This window comes from Colobus angolensis, unplaced genomic scaffold (genome assembly GCF_000951035.1).
Source record: "Colobus angolensis palliatus isolate OR3802 unplaced genomic scaffold, Cang.pa_1.0 Scaffold63, whole genome shotgun sequence".
Classification (NCBI taxonomy): Eukaryota; Metazoa; Chordata; class Mammalia; order Primates; family Cercopithecidae; genus Colobus; species Colobus angolensis.
Window position 1 is genome coordinate 5,711,293 of NW_012119932.1, and position 23,381 is coordinate 5,734,673.

Sequence of the window (23,381 nt, forward strand, 5' to 3'; positions counted from 1 at the left end):
GAACTGAACAATGAGATCACTTGGACACAGGAAGGCGAACATCACACACCGGGGCCTATTGTGGGGAGCGGGGAGGGAGGGATAGCATTAGGAGATATACCTAATGTAAATGATGAGTTAATGGATGCAGCACACCAAATGGCACATGTATACATATGTAACAAACCTGCACATTGTGCACATGTACGCTAGAACTTAAAGTATAATAATAATAAAAAAAGAAAATAAAATTAATTTACTGAAGTGTAAAAATAAATTGTTTTAAATACCATTTTAGTGACATTATAGTGTACTTATTAAATATGATTATCATCAGAAACTCAAATAGTGATACCCCAGCAAATTCTAGGAAAAGAATTCTTGCTCAAGTTCAACGTTCTACAGATAAAAAGATAGGACACCCTTGCTGCAATTGAGACTATTTGACATTTGTATGAGCACTGATACTTGAGGTTAGACTTACATGCAGTAGTTTGGAGAGGGGGAGTCCCATCGGAGGATCTGTCAAAAAATATTTAAACAACATTTGACAATGTTTCCGAATTTTCTGTAACTACACGATGCATTCCTAGACCATATGCAAATGATTTTTGAGTACCCACTGTTCAGGATTTTCTGAACCACTTTTCTTTTGGGGTGGGTAATTGAACTTTGATCACAAACAGCTTTGTTAAGTCTTAGCCTGGCAAATGAAAGGTACGATACAGGAGGAAAGTTATCTAGAAGAGTCTAAAACCCATTGAGATATGTTTTAATGCTAATAAAATGTAGATGAGTTTATCAGTTAGGAATTCTTTTTGTTGGAAATGCCAGAAATCTCAACTCCAGTTGTCATTAGCATTGTTGGTTCTGGTGCCTGAGGAGTCCAGGGGGGTGAAACTGGCATTAGGGCAAGGCTGCTAAGAGGGGCTCATAGGCTGTTTATTTCCATCTCTCAATTCATGTCTTCTGTGACAACTCCATTTTCAGGCAGGCTTACCTCATGGTTGCAAAGTGGCTGCCAGACCTTCAGCCTACATCCTTGTAGCTGTCAGTCCGGTGGAAGAGAGGCCCCTATCACTGGTGTCACTGGGTCTCTCTGGCCCTGATTGAATATCGTGTCCGTGGCTGAACAAGTCACTGAAATAGGGAAGTATGATACTCTGATTAGCCAATCCCAAGTCATGTTATCCAGCCTTGAGAGAGATAAGGAGTGCTGAGTTTTCAAAAGCAAGTCAGGTTGGTGTTACCTAAAGAAGGGATATAGGATGCTGACTGCTCAAGGAATGACAAATGCTGACCACGGTATATATGAAATTTTTGTTTTCCACTTTATAAAGTGATTACTTTATAATTTTGTGTCTTTTTATGAGATGCGATAGAATTCTTCATAATACTGGGAAGGGGGAGAGACAAATAATTTTCCTGTGTTTGTGAAGCCAACATTAGAATGGCGTTTTTTTTTTTTTTTTTTTTTTTCCTCTCTGGCCTGTATCAGTGTTTGAAGCCATTTGGGGTAGACTGTGCCTCCAGCAGGACCTAACCTCAAATCAATATGTCTATATTTTGAACTTTATGTGTTCTCTATCTTCAGGACACATGAAGTTTGACCAGGTACCTATGTTGTAAGACAGTGAATTAACCTGTGTGTTTAAGTGGAATTTTAGTGAGGTGGTTTTGAATAAATAATTCGTTGGGGCTGGGCACAGTGGCTCATGCCTATAATCACTGCACTTTGGGAGGCTGAGGTGGTAGGATCACTTGAGGCCAGGAGTTTGATATCTGCCTGGGCAACATAGTGAGGCCCCATCTCTATTTATTAAAAAGGAATAAAAAATGTTGGATGAGACTGAGACTTTGATGGAATGTCTTAAGCACAGTTCTTACCAGCCTTGGAAAAATATTCTTGCCTGTTAGAAGGAAGAAGTAATAAACTTAAAATATGCTTTGTTTATAAGATGATTCAAAAAGGATTGATACTTATATAGAAAATCAGTCCCACTTTTGCTAACAAAAGCAGCCAAGAAGAGCTGGGAGCTAGGATAGTGATCAACCTGCTAAGTTTGTACCTGATGCAATTTCTAGAGCCTGGGGAGGGATTGGCAGATGTGGATCTTTGCCATCACATTGGTCTTGAGGTATAGAGGCTTTCCCTGTTCTAGGGGCCCTGGCTGATACTTTACCAAGTATAAGAACACTGGTTACTGGTAGTCACCTCCATGCTACTTGCACTATTTGTACCATGCACACTATATGTACATGACCTTGACCAACAGATTGTATGTGCACTGCAGGTGTTTGTACATCTGCCTGTTTATTTTTCTTTCTTCTCTACTTTTCTTTCAGTGTCTCTTCTTTCCCAAGCACCTACATATTTTTGTTTTCTTTTCCTGGTTCTTTTGTTTCTGAACAAAAAGACACTTTTTTTTGTTCTTTTTGTTCCAGAACAAAACAACTTTTTTATGTTTCTGAACACAAAGAAACTTTTCTTTGTGACCACCCGAGCTGGACAAAAGTATGGCTTAGCCCATTCACTGATGACATTTGAGTTTTATAGGCGATACGAACTCCAATACTCTACACTCCTGTATAGGCTACAAACACACAAATATTTGCTAGCAAGTTAAGCCATTTAAATTGAGTTCTTTGAATACAAGTCCTATGGAATTTCTATAGAAACTCATCTCATGGTGAATTTTATGGTGGTATTTTTTTTTTTTTTTTGAAATGAGACACTTTAAAAGAATATATTCACATCTTAAAATTTTAAACTGTGACCAGATGTAGTGGTTAACTTCTGTAATCTCAGTGATTTGGGAGGCTGAAGCAGAAGGCTGGGTTGAGGCAAGGAGTTTGAGACCAGCCCAGGTCTATACTAAAATTTTATTTAAAAGTTAGATGGGCATGGTGACATGTGCTCGTAGTTCCAGCTACTCAGGAGGCTGAGGTAGGAAGATTGCTTGAGCACAAGAATTAGAGGTTGCAGGGAGCCGTGATTGCACCACTGTATTGCAGCCCGGGTGACAGAGTGAGACCCTGTCTCTACTAAACAAACACATAAATGAATAAATAAATAACTGTGTTATATTATGTTTGCTTAAAACATTATGTATGTCTACATCATTATTTACCTTTATTCAGTCAATCAGAATAAAGAGAATCTATGGGATAAGCATTTCACAATGCAATTTTACTCTATATATTGAAAGATCTAAAATAATATGGCATGTTTTCTTGAAGTAATAATGTTAGATGCCTTCTGAGAATTATACAAGTAAAACATAAATACACATAAGAAATAAAAATATTATAGACAAGGCTAATGACCACCTGGGCTCTCTCGACCACCTTTTGCCTCTTCTCTTTCCTACTCTCAAAGGATCATTCCTACCATTTGGCATTTTGTTGTACCTTTTTCCAGGTTTTTCTTTTGTTTGCATTTATATACCTAAATAAATACTCATAAAAAATACAATCTTATATGTATATTATTATTATTATTATTGTAGAGACAAGGTCTTGCTGTGTTGCCCAGACTGGTCTGGGCAACACACCTTTCCAGACTTTTTTATTGATTTATTTTTTATTTTATTTTTTTGAGATAGGGTCTCGCTCTGGCTGTCAGGCTGGAGTTCAGTGCCACAATCATGGCTCACTGCAGCCTCAAACTCCTAGGTACAGGCAATCCACCTCAGCCTCCTGAGTAGCTGGGACCACAGGCATGCACCACCATGCCCAGCTAATTTTTTTTTTGATTTTTAGTAGAGACCAGGTCTTGCTATGTTGCCCAGGCTGGTCTCGAACTCCTGGCCTCAACCAGTCCTTCCACCTTGGCCTCTCAAAGCACTGGAATTACAGATGTGAGCCACTGCACCCAGCCCTTTCTAAACTTTTGATTTCATCAGATATCTCGTTATTTTTTCGGTTACCTTTTCTTGTTAATTTTACTGAGAAATGTCATAAATAGGGTAGACTCACAAGTTGCCTTTTATATTACTTGAATAAGCACTTATTATTACTTGAATAAGACACTGCCTGTCTATTCTTTGGGATATTATTGATCTGTCTTCATTTAGAAAACTAAAAAGATTTGGTGTTCTGATTAGAGTATTCAGTCTTAGAAGAGCCCTTCCTGGGACTGGGATAAAAGGTCTCAGACCAGGGAAGTGTTGGGGAAGATGGAATATTTATGGTTGGATAAACTTGAATCGAATTTTGGGTCTGTCTTTTAACTGGGGGATTGCCTAGCTGACTACATCTATTTTTCATATCTATTCCCTTATTTTCTTCTGCAGTATTTCCTGAAGTGTTAGGAGCCTAGAGCATTTAAACAAACAAACAAAAAAGATTTTTAAAAGGATGTATGTTTCATACCACCTTTTTAGATTAATTTTCAATGTGATATATTCCCTTAAAATATTGTATTCTTTTCATGGCACACCCTATTTTCCCTGTTTGTTTCCGAGCAAATCCTAGAGATGAGCAGGGAGATTAGGCTTGAGTTACAGATAAAACCGGGGCTATATTAGTATTCCTTGCATTGCAAGACTGAATTAGGAAGTGGCACTTCATAACCTGGCAACGTATTAGGGCAAACTGTGGTTGGCAGACAACTTTCAAAGGTACCATTCTGATGCTTTTGTTACATTCGCCTTTTAAGTTTAAATGCCAATTGGAACAAGCTAACACCACTGATTTCACATTTTTTTGTTTCACCCCGGTGCTGGGCCTTTTAATTGATTCAATCTCTGGCAGAAGGATTTGAGTACCAATTGGATTTGGTGGAATTAGCCTTTCATCTGGCCAGCTCCTCCTCCTCCTCCTCCTGTGGGCTCACAGGCCAGCTCCCCTGTCTGTGGTGCCTCTCCCTTGTCTTGCAAGCCCAGCCTTTCAGCTCTTTGTGTGAGCCGTTATCAATTTCAGTGGATATGGTTTGTTACCTCTATTTGTACTATAACTAGAAATTTGATAAGGTTATGTGCCTGTCAAATGATTTAGATGTCAGGTGCAGATGAAGCAAAGCAATTTTGACAAGTCAAACATTGGTTAAGAAGTGGGGGAACGAAGATGACCTGCCACTAGAAGAAAGCAAAATCCCTTACAGCCTCACTTTCTTTCTCTTTTAACTTTAGGTCAATACTTTAACCTCTTTAATTGGTCCCTTCTTAAGTGAATGTGACATGGTGACTTCCAGCTTCTATCTAAAGGGCAGTGAAATGGAGGTCGGCCTTTGGAGGGTAGATGCTGGCATTTAGGGAGATTTGACTTTGGGTGTTCTGATAAAAACACCTGGACTGGAAACTTTATCTTTTGCTGAAACTGAGATTAAGGGCTTAAAAGACAAGGTTTATTAATGCCAATGTCTGTTCACATATATATATTCCAGAAAGCCTAGTATTTTTGGTTAGTTATGTTCCTTTGTTTAGGTACGGGTAAGGACCCGAAGCACTGTTTTTTTTTTTTTTAATTTAGATTCAGGAATACATATGCAGGTTTGTTACATGAGTATATTTTGTGATGCTGAGGTTTGGCCGCCTAATGTTGCTGTCCCCTGAGTAGTGAGCATAGTATCTGACAGGTAGTTTTTCAACCCTTGCCTGCCTCCCTCTCTTCTCCCTTTTGAAGTCCCCAGTGTCTGTTGTGCCTATCTTTGTGTCCGTGTACTCAATGTTTAGCTCCTATTTATAAGCGAGAACATGTGGTATTTGGTTTTCTGTTTCTGCATTAATTTGCTTAGGATAATGACCTCTAACTCCATCCATGTGGCTGCAAAGGGCATGATCTTATTTTTTATGGCTGCATAGTATTCCATGGTGTATATGTAGCACCTTTTCTTTCTTCAGTTCACCATTGATGAACACCTGGGTTGATTCCATGTCTTTGCAATTGTGAAAACTGCTGTGATAAACATACAAGTGCAGGTGTCTTTTTGGTGGAACAATTTATGTTCTTTTGGGTATGTACCTAGTATGGGATTGCTGGGTTGAATCGTAATTCTATTTTTTAGTTCTTTGAGAAATCTCCAAACTTTTTTTTTTTTTTTTGAGACAGAGTCTCACTGTGTTGCCCAGGCTGGAATGCGGTGGTGTGATCTTGGCCCACTGCAACTGCTGCCTCCTGGTTTCAAGCAATTCTCCTGCCTCAGCCTCCCAAGTAGCTGGGATTACAGGCACCCACCACCATGCTCAGCTAATTTTTTTTGCATTTTTAGTAGAGACAGGGTTTCACCATGTTGGCTAGGCTGGTCTTGAACTCCTGACCTCAAGTGATTTGCCTCCCTTGGCTTCCCAAAGTGCTGGGATTACAGGTGTGAGCCACTACGCCCGGCTGAAATCTCCAAACTTTGAAGCACATTTTTGTCATATGTTTTTCACAATACAGGCAGTGACTTGATGAGTATTGCTCATTAGCTTGTCATATTGTCCACTGGATGAGGTCAGTAGGGCCTCTGATTAATTAGGTTTAATTTTCTCAGAGCCCTTTCTTTTTGTTTTTCTTGACTGATTAAATAACACCTCTATCTAAATCTCTTTATAGCCCACATGTATGTCTATATGAACACATAGATTTCCTTTGGCCGCTACCTCAGCAGAAAATTCCTCATTTTGCTAGTGCTAGGCTGGACGGTAGTTACCTCAAGAATGGTTAATGTGACCAGGAGACGCTGGAGTTGGAGGCAGGCTTCCGGTCTTTTGCCACCTTGTTTTGTAAAGTTATGTAATGACTGTAGGTATTCAGGCGTAACTCATCTTGACATGGGTTTCATTATACTCTGAAAGAACAATTCAAAGAAATAACAAATTTATATTCAGGGTAGTTTTGTTTGAGTTTATTTAAAGAAACGAAACATACACAACCCCTATAATAGCTCTTGCTACTGATGTATTGATGGTGCTGACAAAGAGAAAACTCAGACCAGATGGTTTCCAAACAGTGGAACCACCTGGCTCATTGGCAATGCCAACTTATTGCTATTTCTCAGATAGCTGTACTCTCATGAACTATGAAATGTAGGAGTGAGCCATTCATGCGCCCAGGCAGAATGACATTCCAAAATGAGGATTCTTAAGAGAAGCAGAAACACCTATCCATGTCAGCCTCAAACTGGCCCCCCTTTCCCACTTCTAGTACTTTTAAGATCTTATTTTTAATTCTTTCTCTTTGTAATTATAAAATCCAGTTCTTTCTTTCCACATTACAAAGAAAACAATATGATGGGCTCTTGAGGTATTTATTGTAGAGAAAAAAGAAAGGTCCTATGTCATTTTGGGAAACGGACCCAGAAATGAACTTGCTTGGAGCCCGTTAGTGTCTTCAGGCTGAGGGGACCATTTGGAGTCAGCAAGGGACAAATCTAATTGTACCTGTGACACCACGAAATTATATTGAATCATGAAACTTGAAACTTCATAGAAATACAATCCAGATAATAGATTAACCAAAGCACAAACGGATGCAATTGTTTTTCTAGTCATAATGTTAACAAAGTTTGGAGTTTTCTTGAATTATTTAGTATCCATTTTTTGCTGTTGAAAATTCACATTAATTTTTAAAAGTCAAACTATTGAATTAACCTACACACTTTTCTAAGTTGGTGCTTTAAGACTGCAATTATTTTACAAAGTCATTTTAAGTAGTTATCTTAGTTATTTACTCATTCATTTGATAGACACCTGCTAAACATCTAATTAGTAGTATGTGTAACCATTAAAGGTCTGATATTGGCTAATTTATGTAACATGTAAAAACAATTTAAAAATTATTTAAGATCTTGTTTACATTGTTGTTTAGAATCTAGTCTTTTAAAAATAATCATATATTTTTATTTAAATTACATTTCAAGGCTGGGCGCAGTGGCTCATGCTTGTAGTTCCAGCACTTTGTGAGGCTGAGGTGGATGGATTCCTTGCCCACCTCAGGAGTTCAAGAAGCAACATGGTAAAACCCCATCTTTACACAAAATACAAAAATTAGCAGGGTGTGGTGGTGCGTGCCTGTGGTCCCAGCTACTCGAAAGGCTGAGATGGGAGGATCGCTTGAGCCCAAGAGGTGGAGGCTGCAGTGAGCCAAGACTGCACCACTGTATTCCAGCCTGGGCAACAGAGTCAGACCCTGTCTAAAAGAAAAAAAAAAAGAAAAAATCTAAGTGATGGTCTGAAGTTTATGAAATATTTGAATTTCCATTTTGTAGCATGATAGGGTGGAAAGAGCAAAGACTTTGGGGACAGCAGATCTGGGTTTGAATCCTGACTCTACTATTCACAGATGGCAATGCTAGTCCTGGGTTGTAACCACTAAACCACTAAGCCTCAGTTTCTCGTATTAGTTAGAATTCTTGGTCACAAGTGATAAAAGTACCCAATGCTCATTTAACTCAAACAAAAGGAGAGTTTTGAGGATATTGGGGTACAAAATCCAAGGGCAGAAGTGTGCCTGCTTGGGCTTCACGAACAGTGGGAGGTCAGGAGTCAAATGCCATCAGACCAGGACTCTTTTTGGCAGATGAACTGCATCTGTTCCTCCACATCTGTGATGGCAAACATGACTGTTGATAGTTCTAAAGTTTGATGTCTTAGAGTTGTAGTCACCAGAGAGAAAGATTTACTCTAGACTTTGGGTTCTAGTTCCTAAATCAAACATCTTGACTCGAACTGGCTTAGGCCAAATGAGGCCAATCCACGGTGGTTAAAGAAGGAGGTTAAATTAAGAAATCGCACCTCTTGAGAAAGTCTACATGAAGAGAAAGAGGCTCAGGACAGTTACTAGAAGGAGGGAGGATTTGGGTAGATCAAATGATAGGTTTCCTATACATTTCTCATATGTAAAAAAATGGTAGACTGAGAGCAATGGCTTATGCCTGTGATCCCAGAATATTGGGAAGCAGATGCAGGAGGACAGCTTGAAGCCTGGAATTTGAGACCAGCCTGGGAAATATAGTGCGACCTTGTTCTACAAAATTGAAAGAAAAAATTAGCTGGACATGGTTGCTCACGCCCAAAGTCCTAGCCCTACTCTGGGGACTGAGGTGGGAGGATTGCTTGAGCTTAGGAGATGGAGGCTGCAATGAGCTGTGATCAGGCCACTGCACTCCATCCTGGGTGACAGAGCAAAACTCTGTCTCTCGCTCTTAAAAAAAAAAAAAAGTAAAATATCTTTTTTACAGAGTGATTTTGAAGATTAATCAGGATAGTCTGTTAAGTGCCTAGAACAATGTCTGATACCTTGTAGGTCTTCAATAAATCATAGCTGCTATCACATAGCAGGGAGGCAACATTCCAGCATTTCTTACAACTGACACTGTAATTAATGTGGAGCTCTTACTGTTAGCTAAGAAGCCGTAATTCTTCACGTAACTCTTCAACACTTCTAATATATTTATTTTTAATAGTTTCTTTCTTATGGAAGATGTGAATTAGTGCTCTATTTCTAGTTGTAACATAGATTTTTTTAATAACCTATAAAAATTTCTAGGAGATTTATATTTTAAATGAAATTCTGCATTAAGGAAATAATGTTTTACATGCTTTGATTAAAATGACTTGTTGAGATCCGTGCTGTCTGTCATCCCTTTGTGTCATTTGTGTACACACTAAGTATAGTGCATTTACATTTATTTTTATTTTAATTTTATTTTTTGAGATGGAGTCTCACTCTGTCTCCAGGCTGGAGTGCAGGGTCATGATCTTGGCTCACTGCAGCCTCCGCCTCTTGGGTTCAAGCAATTCTCCTGCCTCAGCCTCCCAAGTAGCTGAGACTACAGGTGTGCACCGCCACGCCCAGCTAATTTTTTTTTTGTATTTTTAGTAGAGACGGGGTTTCACCATGTTGGCCAGGATGGTCTTGATCTCCTGACCTCATGATCCGCCTGTGTTGGCCTCCCAAAGTGCTGGGATTACAGGCGTGAGCCACTGCGCCCGGCCTACATTGATTTTTAAATTTGTATTTCTTTTTCTCTTTTGCTGTTTACAGGTTTTTTTTTCTTTTTTCAGTTTTGTAGAGTGGAAGAAGTGTGTTTTGTTATAGAAAAACAGTCGGTATTTGATGAATAATGCAATAATGCCATTGCAGGTATGGGAAGAAGGTTAGGAACAATTTTAATGACATTATCAATCTGCGTATCTAGAAACATTGAGGAACAATCTGTAATTTTTATCAGCTGTGACAAGACTTTGCGCTTTAGGACAGGTTATTTTCACTTTCATGACTGTTTTGTGTTAGTTTACTTTGTTTATATTTGCTTGATTCTTGGTTTATCCTGTTTCTTTTCTTCAAGCTAGTTAGGATGTAGCTTTTCCTTTCTGAAAGACCCATTTCCTAATTAGTTATTTTCTAACTGGAAATTACTTATTTCCTAATACTTTATAATTCAGGGTATGTACACAGGACAATGCATTCCCTGTTGTGGTTTCTTATTCTCTCCTTATTTTAACCTTGTGTGGTACCTCCTGGTTCAAAATAATTTCGATAATATTCTATTCTATGTGTGAATTAAGCTATTTATCTTTAAAAGTTATAATCATATAAAGATGAGACTGTCTCTAAAGGATTAAGAGAACATGTGTTCAGAAGCAAAATTTATCAATTGTCCAAATTATTAAAATGCTGTTTGTGAAATTCCTAGTGAAAATATGTGTATATATTTTAGGCTTCAATTTTCTTTATTAGTGTAGATATGATTTTTTGCCTTGAATTAGTATTTTTGCCAGTGCTACCATTTTGGCAATGGTATTTCCCTGCTAATCCGATCTTTCCTAAAAGAAAATTTAAGCAATTTTTGACTTCAACAGAAAGACCTGAAAACACTTTTATTGAAATGTAGGTTGTGTTAAACTTTACTTTGGGTGATTATTTCTGTCTCTTTTGTGGCACTATAGGATCCATTACAGATAATAAATTAACTAATTTTAGGTTATGCAAATCTTTTGGCGTCCTATACTGAGAAATATTCAGTTGGTTCCACTTTCACTTCTGCTTATTTACAAAATGTTGTTTATGTCTTACTTGTGTTTGCTTTCATATTTTTCACTGTGGTATTTTTTTCGGTGTCAGATGAATTGAAAGATAACATCTAGGGAGATGCTGGGTAGGTGGAGGTCAGAGAGACTTCCGCCTTCTATCAGCTCTATGACTTCCGCAAACTTCCTTCATTTGTAAAATGGACCTTAACATGCATGCCTGCTAAGATTTAACTGAAGATGATATATGTACCTTGTAATTGTTGTTGCCTTTATTTATTAATATTCTATTACATTTTTTTTTTAAAATGAGGTCTCGCTCTGTTGCCCAGGCTAGAGTGCAGTGGCATGATCACAACTCACTGCAGCTTTCACCTCACAGGTTCAAGCAATCCTCACACCTCAGCCTCCTGAGTAGCTGGGACCACATGCATGTGCCACCATGTCCAGCTAATTTTTTTGTGGGGGCGGGGCAGAGCCAAAGTCTCGCTATGTTACGCAGGCTGGTCTTGAACTCCTCAGCTCAAGTGATCTTCTTGCCTTGGCCTCCCAAAGTGCTGGGATTACAGATGTGAGCCACTGTGCCCAGCCTATTTATATTCTTTTTTTGATCCAAAAAGGAGTGAATGAGCTCCTAAATGCAGATGGCACAGTCCCTGGCCATGGGGTAGGACGTTGAGTTACGATGAGTGAGTGAGTCAACATGTGTGTACAGTAAGGAGTGCTGAGCACTTCTTACAGGTTATCTGCTGGGCTTCCCATCCTCGCTCTGCTCACATAATATGTAAAGCACTCAGTAGTATGCTTGGAACACAGGAGCCACTTACTAGACGTCAGGCACTAGTATTATCTCATTTAGTTCTCACAAAAGTGCTCTCAATATTGTACTAAAATTATGTGTATTTTGTATATATGAGGAAACTGAAGCTCAGAGATACTAAGTAATTTGCCTAAGATCACACAGCTAATATGGTGGAGCCAGGGCCCAAGACAAGTTTGTATAATTTCTGAGGCTATATTTTTAACCACTAAGCTACACTTGAGTGTCTCAGGAGTAATTTTGCATTATCTTAACTGATTGAGAAATTGAAATTGCTTTCTGGGGCCAGGCACAGTGGCTCACACCTGGAATCTCAGCACTTTGGGAAGCCAAGACGGACAGATCACTTGAAGTGAGGAGTTTGAGACCAGCCTGACAACATGGCAAAACCCTGTCCCTACTAAAAATTCAAAAATTAGCTCAGTGTAGTGGTGTATGCCTGTAATCCCAGCTACTCAGGAGGCTGAGGCACAAGAATTGCTTGAATCTGGGAGACAGAGGTTGCAGTGAATCAAGATTGCACCACTGCACTCCAACCTGGGCGACAGAGAGAGACTCTGTCTCAAAAAAAAAAAAAAAGAAAGAAAGAAAAGAAAGGAAAAGAAAAAAGTGCTTTTCGATGTATTTAGCATTTTTGTTTAGAATTTTAAAAAATTTCATTTTTTTTTTTTAAGTAAAAGAACCCAAAATTTGGTAAAGTTGGATTGTGAATATACATGGAAAAGTGACAAAATAGTGACTATCTCTAAGAGCCTCTGAGAATGCAGTGGAAGTTTAATTGAAAGCTTAGAAATCTATGGACATGATTTTTAATGCTTTTTAATTATGTTTAAAAAGGTAATTATGATTTTAATTTTATTTAATTAACCACAGATTTACAAATTATGAGATTAATTTATAAAAAAGCAAATTTACTTTTGAGCTCATTTCTTTGACTTAACATTACTAAAATTAACTTCACCTTAAAAAAAAAACTCTTAATCAGATTTTCCTTTGTGGTGTTTAATTCCCATCTAACATTGTGAGATTAACCAATTTTCTGCATTTTAGACCTTAAACATACAAAACTAGATAGTAATCAATCATGAAATGGTTGTTAAGCTTTTAATCTATGCTTAGCACCAAGCAAATGCAGTGAGAGAGAAAGAAACATGTGGTCTACATTTTCTAGTACCTTAAAATCTACAGAAAGATACAAGATGATGAACTATACAAGAACTATACATAATTGAGCACTAAATTTTGCAGATCAAATTAAGAATTTTGCATGTAGTTTTAAAATACTGCGACCCTCACCATCTCCCTTTAAAGAAATGTGGAGTATCTATCATGTCATGAAAGGTAATGAAATTGGTCATGGATTTCATTGTATCAGAAATGTATGAAATAAAGAGCAGAATAACATGAATCAGTAATACATGCGCCTGAGATTTTAGGCTTCTGTTAAACATATTCTGACAAGCTGCGTTAAAGCAAATACTGTTCTCCTTCTATATATACTTCCGTCCCTGCATAGTTCTCACTGCTCTTGTCTATTGTGATACATGCGATGCATCCCCTTGAACTTCTATGATTCTTCCCTCCTCCATATTTGTGTATTTATTTCATTATTTTAGAGATGGGGTCTTGCTCTGTTGCCCAGGCTTGAGTGTAGTGGTGTGAACACAGCTCACTGCAGCCTTGAACTCCTGGGCTGAGGCATTCCTCCTGTCTCAGCTTCCCCATTAGCTGGGACTACAGGTATGCACAGCTATGCCTGGCTGATTTTAATTTTTTTTTTTTTTCTTTTTAAGAGATGGGGCCTTGCTGTGTTGCCTAGGCTAGTCTCAAACTCCATGCCTCAAGCAATCCTCCTGCCTCAGCCTCCTAAAGTCCTGCAATTGCAGGCATGAGCCACTGTGCCTGGCCCTAATCCATGTTTGGAATCCCTTTAATACCACCCTTTTACCCTCTCTCAATGCAATTTTGCCTACCTTTTTGCTTCAAGTCTGTGTTTGCTGATACAATTAAACAGCCTCACTAAGATGAAGAAACTCAGAGTGGCTGATTTAACTTTCCGCAAATGGTGGATACCCATTGACTAGTTCACCTGCCGTTTATGAAAAACCCCAGTCTTTGGCTGACTGAAAATATCAACTGAATTCCTGGTTATAATATTCATTTTCTCTTTTCCCAGTCATGTTTTTTGTTTAACCTCTGGGTTCCTCAGTTTCTGCATCAGGACTTTTAAAACTTTGTCCCTGCTTTCTTTGAAAGTATTTTTATCGTGAGATAGTTGATTAACACAAAAGGTTATGCGTAATGTGTACATGCAGGTTTTATAGCACGATAATGAAAAGATAACATGTGAATTCACCATCCAATGTAAGAACTAGAACATCACCAGTAACAGGGAAGCTCCCTGTACATTTTTCCATGGGCAGATTTTGTCACCACTCCCCTGAATGTCGTGTGAGGGGCTGAATGTCAAGCCCCCTCCCACCATACATTCACCAGTATGCCCTTTTATTTTTGAGATGGAGTCTCGCTCTGTCACCCAGGCTGAAGTACAGTGGTGTGATATCGGCTCACTGCAATCTCCACCTCCCAGATTCAAGTGATTCTCCTGCCTCAGCCTCCTGAGCAGCTGGGACTTGTAGCTGGTGTACACCATCATACCTGGCTAATTTTTGTATTTTTAGTAGAGCTAGGGTTTGGCGGTGTTGGCCAGGCTGGTCTCAAACTCCTGACCTCAAGTGATCCACCTGCCCCAGCCTCCCAAAGTGCTGGGATTACAGGCGTGAGCCACCTTGCCTGCATTTCTTTTTTTTTTTTTTTGAGACAGAATCTCGCTCTGTTGCCCAGGCTGGAGTGCAGTGGCGCCATCTCCGCTCACTGCAAGCTCCACCTCCTGGGTTCATGCCATTCTCCTGTCTCAGCCTCCCTAGAAGCTGGGACTACAGGCACCCGCCACCACGCCTGGCTTATTTTTTTGTATTTTTAGTAGAGACAGGGTTTCACTGTTTTCGCCAGGATGGTCTCGCTGTGTCTGCATTTCTTGCTTTTTCTTCCCCTCAACATAATGTTTCTGAGAGTCATCCCCATGGATCCATGATTCACTTATTTTAACTCTTAGATAATATTATGTGGGATTTATTCATTCTCCTGTGGATGGAGATTTAGGTTGTTTTCTTTTTTTTTTTCTTTGAAAATAGAAACAATGTTGTTAAGAACATGTCGGTCCAGGTCTCCAGATGCTCTCTCTTTGGAGAGAAGCATGATCTGGTGTAGAGCTGGTGAGCTCTAGGATGTGCCCATCCTTGACTTCATTGCTGAGTGTTACTTAATCTCCTTTTAGTTTGTCATTCAACAATTTAACAGTCTCTGGTCCCAATTGGCTTCCTTCATCTGCATGACTTTCTGCCTAACAGTGGCTTTTCTCTTTAGTGAATTCTATTGTCTCAATTTACTGATGTTTTATAATAGTAATAATTGCGCTGTTTGCGCATTCGGGGAAGAGAACTTCTCAGTGTTAGTAAATAATTTCATTTGCCACTCTGCCAGTTATTTTGTTTTTTCAAAAGTCTTCCTTTTTTAGTCACTGTGAGCTTTTTCCTTAAGCTGGGCCAGAACTGCTCTGGTGTCCAGGCTGTCACCCTGTATGAACTTGGGAGGGCTACTTGCCGATGACTTCAAACACAAACTATCACTAAGGGTGCACACTGTGGCAGAAATGTACATACTTCAGCAGCAAAGGCCGTTTTTAAAATTTAGTGAAAATAATGAAACAGTATTTGCTGAAGGGTCATATCCTTGCTTGATATTTTCACATGTTATTTATTTTAACCTTGCAAACATTCATACATTCATTTAATATGTAGCATATTGCATATTTTCTTGTTTTCTTTCTTTTCTTTTCTTTTTTTTTTTTTTGGAGACAGAGTGTCACTCTGTTGCCCAGACTGGAGTTCTGTGGCACAATCTCAGCTTACTGGAAGCTCCACCTCCCGGGTTCACACCATTCTCCTGCCTCAGCCTCCTGAGTAGCTGGGACTACAGGTGCCTGTCACCATGCCTGGCTAATTTTTTGTATTTTTAGTAGAGACAGGTTTTACTGTGTTAGCCAGGATGGTCTTGATCTCCTGACCTCATAATCTGCCCTCCTCGGCCTTCCAAAGTGCTGGGATTACAGGTGTGAGCGCCTGTGCCCGGCCTCTTGTTTCCTTTTCTAACTGAGGATCGGGATTGTTAGACAAATAGAGCAAATTAAGATCACAGAAAAGAATCAGGGTTTAAATTCAGGTTTCTCGATTCTTGCTTTAGCGTTCTAATCTATGCTGCAGGAAGTTATATATGTACACATGCATATCATGTTTCTGAGCATACATGCAACATATACACACAGACATGTAGAATGTCAAGACATACATAGAATGTCCATAATATATAGTATTCAATATTTGAAATAAGACATTTTTAAGTTACTTCTGAAGGCAAATATGGCAAAGCAAGTTGCCTATTGAGTGAATTTCTCACATTTGACTTTGAGTGCATTTTCAAAGTGCGTTTCTTCAGTCTTGAAGGGCTAAGACTGTAGGGAGGTAAGACTGTGTTACTTCCCAGTTATGGCACATTCTCTTTCTAAGCTCAGGTTGGTAACTTAATTCTGTCCTCTCTCCTCTTTGTCCTTCCTGCTGCGTTCTGACAAGAGTGTGTAGCATGCCTGGTGGGGTCTTTTGGGGACGCCAGGGCCCTGAGGCTGGGCCCAAGAACTTTTGCTTTCTTTTGTGGTCCTGGGACAGTTCTCTGACAGTGGCTGACTGGGGTAGGCGACCGACAATGCCTACCCCTACCTGGGCTTCTCGCTTCTGTCCTGCATACTCGCAAGGAGTTTGCAGGACAGCAGCTAGAAAAAGCCTTTTAAAACGGAAGTCAGGGCATGCCACTGTCCGCATACAAACCTCCACGGGCCCCATGCCTCACAGGGAAGAAAAGTCAACATCCTCAGGGCCTACAAAGCTCCATGTGACCACTCCCTGCGTCCTCTTCCTCTTCCCTCCCACTAAGACACAGATAAAGTGGCCTTCCTTGACCTTTCTAAAGGGCTTTAGGACTTTGCTCTGTCTGTTCCCTCTGCCTGCATAGGTCTCCCAGAAGAAGTCTGCGTGGCTTTCTTCCTCCCGCTTTGAGGCCTTACTGAAATGCCACCTTGTTACTGGGGACTTCCCTGACCACCCTGTCTAGAAGGGCAGACTGTCTGGTACTTCACGTTCCCTAGTCTCGCTATTTTTCTCTCTTAGCACTTCCCACTAACATACCAATTATGACCTACATAGATATTGTGTCTTTTTCATTTCTTGCATTGTAATTATCATAAGCCCCACAAGGGCAGGGACCATTGACTTCTCTTTGTTGCATTGTTTCTATACCTGGAACAGCTCTTGGCATATAATAGGTGCTCAGTAAAGATTTGCTGAATGAGCAAAGGATTGTCCATGAAAGCAATGCTCTTTCCTTGACAGAATCTGCTGTTTATCTAAACTATTACATCTTGTAACACTCATAGGAAAGATCAGGGCATAGAAGTCAATGAGGAGAAATTTACATATTTCTTTTACTGGGAGCCTTGTCATACGTGTGTACAACACATGGACATGGGGGCTGGTTATGTTCATCGGAATTCTTTTGATTGTAAAAGTGAGAGATTGATTAGCTCACGTAACTGGCAAACCTGGTGTTTCTGGCTTTTGGAAGAGTTAAATTCAGGTGCTCAAATGGTGATATCAGGACTCTATCTCAATCACTGTTTTGCTTGCCTCTGTGTTGACTTCATTATTGGACGGTGGCCACATAGTAGTCTGCAACTCCACTTTTACAGCCAATTAAACTAGCCAGACCATAGCAACAGAGCACCCCTGATATGGTTTGGATGTTTGTCCCCCTTAAATCTCATGTTGAAATGTGAGCCCAGGCATTGAAGGTATGGAGTAGTGGGAGGTGTTTGGGTCATGGGGGTGGATCACTCATGAATGGCTTGGTGCCCTCCTCACAACAGTGAGTTCACGTGAGAGCTGGTTGTTTCAAGAGCCTGGCACATTCCCCTGCCCCCACTCCCTCTCTCGCCGTGTGACACGCTGGCTCCCCTTCACCTTCCATCATGATGGAAGCTTCTTGAGGCTCTGACCAGAAGCAGATGCTTACACCATGCTTCCTGTACAGCCTGCAGAACCACAAGCCAAATAAACCTCTTTTCTTTGTAAATTACCCAGTCTTAGGTATTCCTTTATAGCATCACAAATAAATGGCACAACCCCTTTCCCAAGAGTTCCTGCCAGAGTCCCAGAGCTGAGGCTCCTGGATGCTTGCTAGATTATGTGGCCCTCCCAGATCAATTGCAGGGTCTGTGGATCTGGTGTCCTCTTTGGCTGGATGAAGTCACGTGAGGGCAAAGGGGCCACATGAGATTGGAGAGAGGCATCCTGCTATTTCTCTCTGTCCTCTGTTCTATATCCACTTGCCTCCCAGAATCAGACTATGCATGACTGACACACCATCTAATACAACATTTAAAATTAGACCTAAGTAGATAGGATGAAAGTGGGCGGGAGTGTGGAAGAGAGAGCTGACGAGTGGCTTGGAGTTTCCCTATGTGTAGTAAAGAAATACTGGTGGGCTGGTGCTCGAACTGGTGCTGAGAGGGTAAGAGGCTTGGCTGTGTTTCACACCATTCGAAAGAAATAGGAATCCTACAATAGTCTACAGGCCTTTTATAGAGGTGATTGTGTACTTCTCAAAGCTGCTCACCCAACCAGGCAAGCCAAAGTCAGATGATTCTTTTGTGTCTTGTGAATGTAGAAAGGATTTTTGAACTGTCATCAGCTCAAAACCTGTGATCCTAGGCTGGGTGTGGTAGTGGCTGATGTCTGTAATCCCAGCACTTTGGGAGGCTGAGGTAGGAGGATTACTTGAGGCCAGGAGTTCAAGACCATCCTAGGTAGCATAGCGAGAACCTATCACTACCAAAACAAAAATAAAAACAAAACCAAAAATACCTATGATTCTAGAATTTATTGGTTTTTCTTTTCACCTCTGTCTTTGGAAATTTCTATTAAAAAATACAAACCAATAACAAAAATAATATGTAGTTGTGCTTTCTCTGAGACTGGTGTTAGAAATGCTAGAACTTGTCTCACAGGCATTTCTTCCTGTATCTTCATGCCTGTTGCTATTCCAACCTTGTCGTCCTTTTAACTTTTATTATTTTACTACTCTGAGCTCTAGTGCTTACTGCCAGCAAAGTTAAATAGCTTGCCTGCTTAGTTAGGCATAAAACACCGAGAATGTGCCAGCATGTGGATCTTTACCCATGCTGGGAGATAGAGGGTGAGAAGGCTAATCTCTCAGCATTTTATGTGGAAGAAAAATATTGCAGTTTATTTGACCTTTTACTGATGGGAATAAAGTAAGGGGCTTAGTGCTTTTACAAATCGAAAGTAGAGAGAGAAGAATTAGGTATTCTTAAGCTAAAAGTGATGAGAGTATCTAGATTTTCCTGTGTGTGTGTGTGTGTGTGTGTGTGTGTCTGTGTGTGTGTGTGTCTGTGTGTGTATGTGTTCTTCTTTCAAGTTTGTCTGGTAAAAGAAATCTTGCAGTATCCTTGAGGATAATAATGCTTGATAGAATTGGGTATTTAAATATAGCCATGACTCAACAGAAACAGCCATTCCATGTTCAACAAAGTGAACTTTTCCACCTTCTGCAGAAGACTGCACTAACAGAATCATATTGAATAGGCAACCCCAAATTAACTTAATTAATTTTAATGATCAATTTAAGTGTTAATTGGAAGCTTGTAGTTTGAATGTAAAATGGGGATTCTATGGGTTATCAAAATATGTTTCCATATTTCTTGATATTTAGGCTTAAAAAAAGAACAAAGTGATGTAACCATCTCAGTCGTTAACAAGCCGAATCTTTAACTGGTGTGACAGTTATTGTCATTACGCTAATAACAGGAGATGGGGTTCTGTAAGATGAAGCATTAGCTGTTCCAGTCCCCCGAGGAAACAGTAAAATTCGGCTCCATTGGGTTGTAATTAGAAAAGAAGTATATTTAAATACTGAAAAAAATCTTCACTACTTCAGCACACAGTATGCCAAGGGCATGTGTGAGCAGCTTTTTAATCTCTAGGTGTGGCCTATTTTATAAATATTTTCATTAGCATTTATATACTTGCCATTTGGCAATACAGCATTGTGTAATCATATCCATATGTTTGCCTTCTGAGGTTGAATAAAAACTTCTTGGACAGGGCTAGCTGTCAGTTCTTCGTCTCCCTCCTCCATAGGGCAGTTTAGGCTCAAAATGAGGCTTTTTCACTGACAGGTGGGCACAGGAGGAGAAGAAGATCCAGCTTTCTTTTTCCACATTTTCTTTCCTTTCATAGTGGTGATGATATTAATGACGATAATCATAATTGCTATTATGGAGTACTTGTTTCTGTCAGCCAGATTCATGCATCAAGTAGTCCGATCCCATCCCTACAACCTGTTAAATAGCCATTGTTGTTATTGCGGCTGTACAGATGACACCACTGAGCCACAGAGTGGTTAAAGAACTTGCTTAAAGTCACACAAATAGTAAGTGGAGTTTCTGGCACACAAACCAGGTAGCCTGGCTGTTTCCTGATGGCTCTTAACTGCACCTCTGGCCGAGAACTGTGTTTTTAGCCATTGTTTCCAATTCCAGCAGCTTCGTTGGCCGGGCCTATCCTGAGTGAGATTTGTGATCCCTCTGTTCACTTTTCTTTCCCCTCTTCTTGTTAGGTCAAGTACAAAAGAGATTTTGAAGAAAGCAAAGGGAGAGGCTTCAGCATTGTCACGGACACTCCTGAGCTACAGAGACTGAAGAGGACTCAGGAACAAATCAGTAATGTAGGTGCCTGTTTATTCAGTAGCATGATGGCTCTGACATGCATTTCTGGATGAGAAAGGAAGGCTGGGTGACTTGGAAGTGTTTGTGTTGCTGTGGGGTGCAAGCAGTACTCAGTGCACGCATAGACTATGCCAATGTCATCTGGTAAACCCTGCCCTCTGGTTCCATCACAGGTATCTAGGGCTCAGTGCTTAGTTACCTAATAGAAGATCTCCTTATTCCATTTTGAATGGTTCTCAGCTTTCAAATTTTTCCAAAGTAGACCTTTTATAATTAAAATAAGAAACTTGAAAGTTAAGTTTTGACTGTGGGTAAGCATATAAAATATACACATAAGATTAGGAGTCTTAAAAAAATCTCCTATTTGCTGACTATGTGTTTATAAGATTTCATACTTTTGAATTAGATATTTGTTGAAATCAGGCATTAAATCTTACTTTTGAAACAGACATCTATATATGTAGTTGCTTTGGACTTGAAGCTGTGCCTTGTTTATTAATATAGTTTCCTCGAAAGAGAAACTGGAGACTAGCAGAAGTTTAAAACATATTAGGGAGGTATTAATTTAGTACTTCTTAAAGGTGGACAAACAGCTCTTTTTAGTTTTTGTAATTCACACCTGTAATTATGTTTCTTCCAAAATATTATATGAAGTGTGTCAGGATTAATTTTTTTCACAAAAATTAATTCAATGTTAGATATCCAAGAGGAAATATGAATGAAAATTAACAAATGTGTGGGAGACATAAAAGTATGAGCAAACAGGCAACACTCATACCATTTTTCATGAGAACTGTGTTTTATGCATCACTTATAAAGTCACTGAAATTTGTATATCTAGGTGTTATAACTGATGTAGCCCTAATTTCCAGGACATGTTTAATTAGCAGATGGTTTTAAACTCACTGATATTTGGTCATCATCATGAGATGTATGTATACATGTATGTGTGTGTATATGTATGTGTATATATTATATATGTGTTTGTATAAATTATATGTGTGTATATATACACACACATATATATACACACCTACATATACAATTTGCAGATAGAATTACATATATTTTGAGAAAAAATCTTTTTATATGTCTGAAGTTCAAAAACAGAATTATTTCATGTTAAACAATTTATTAGGAAATGGGAGGGTGCAAAACACACATTGTTTTTTGCTCTTTAAATGGACATTTTATATTACTAGGGATTTCCTTTGAAGAAAAAGAGTTGAATTTTAAGACTTCATGACATTTATCCCTTAGTTTTTCTACCCAATCCCAGCAATCCATCAGTCATGAATACTGAAGATCACTGTCCTTATTTTTCTTCCTCTTTATTCTTTCCTTAAATCAAAAGCCTATTTTTGCTTTTAAAAATGCAAATCAATGATCTATTTCACTGGCAGTTACATTTAACAACAGTTCTTTCTTTGGATTATTTTTGGAAAATGTTTCTTTAAAAAATAATTCTGCCAGAAACAGTTATATCATACATCTTCAATGATCACTGAATTTTATTTCAAAAAGAACTAAATATTTCTACCTAAGACATCCACATGACAGCTAACATAAGGATTGCAGCTGATCAAAGGTAAGCTTTTTAATTTTTATTCAAATTTAGTCAATATTCATATTTAATTAAAAAAGAACTGATCATTTTACCAACCTTTATCATTAGCAGGAATATACATTTTATTCAATACCAGATGTCGTTTGCAGATCCATTCTTAATTATGCAAAAAACCCTTATAACACAGGTATGTATTAATCTATATTTATCATATATAGTATGTTATATAGACAGCAGTATAAAAAGCGCCGTTTAGATTAAGACTATTATTTTGACAATGCGGGGTTTTAAAAGCATGTGACTTAGACAACATCTTTCTATTTAAAAAGAACTGTTTGCAATGTCTTGATGTTAGCAGCCATAGCAGTCTTATAAGTAGTTCTCTTAGCCAAGATGAGGCATATTAAATGTTTGGATAGCTGTAAAAAATATAGACTTCATAATATTACTGTTAGGGACCAACTCTTGAAGAAGGGAGGCTGTTAAGTGTTCTGAGGTCTGGTGAATTTATTATTCATTTATAAGACTGCAACTTCATGAACTTTTTCCCTTACCTCACTAGGTTTTCCATATTACTCAAGGATCTTTTTCTATAAGAAACTTGGATTGATCCAAAAAGTAGTACTTTGGCAAGCCCAGTTTTCCATATTACTTTAATCTAAACCCACTGAACAATATTGGCTAAAACCCAAGCAGATATTTTTTGACAGTGGCTGGATTGTGTCTGTTATGAGAGGAAACAGGTGAGAAAGTGTCTAGACTGGAAAGACCCCAGAATCTTCCAGCTAGAGATGCTGGGAAATTATAATCCTGAAAATTATAGATCCTGAAAATTATTAGGGGTATGAAATTTGTGAGTCTTGCATTTGAGCACCAAGTTTAATATCGCTTAATGTAGGTAGGTTAACTGAAATTGGCAGTCTTTGCTATCTTTATGTTTCCCTGTGTTCCATTTTCTTATTTGTGTCTAGTTTACTTTATCTCTGAATATTGTGTGGCTCTTTCTTAGCTGCCTTTAATCTCCCCTGTATAAAGACATAAAGCAGTGAATTTAATGACAACTCCTAGGTGTTTTGGGTAATATGTTATGGATGAATGGGCATTTTTGATTGCTTATGTCTGTAGTCAGTGTTTTGAAATTTTTTC

At 39.0% G+C, this 23,381-nt stretch overlaps 1 protein-coding gene across 1 annotated transcript in view; it reads left to right on the forward strand.

Moving 5' to 3' along the window:
• Window positions 1–23,381, forward strand: part of NEBL (nebulette) — a 385,533-nt gene that overhangs the window by 189,383 nt on the left and 172,769 nt on the right. The window contains exon 4 of the mRNA XM_011963860.1: window positions 20,560–20,667. Within this exon, the coding sequence (XP_011819250.1) occupies window positions 20,560–20,667 (108 nt within the window). The remainder of the gene's footprint in view (window positions 1–20,559; window positions 20,668–23,381) is intronic.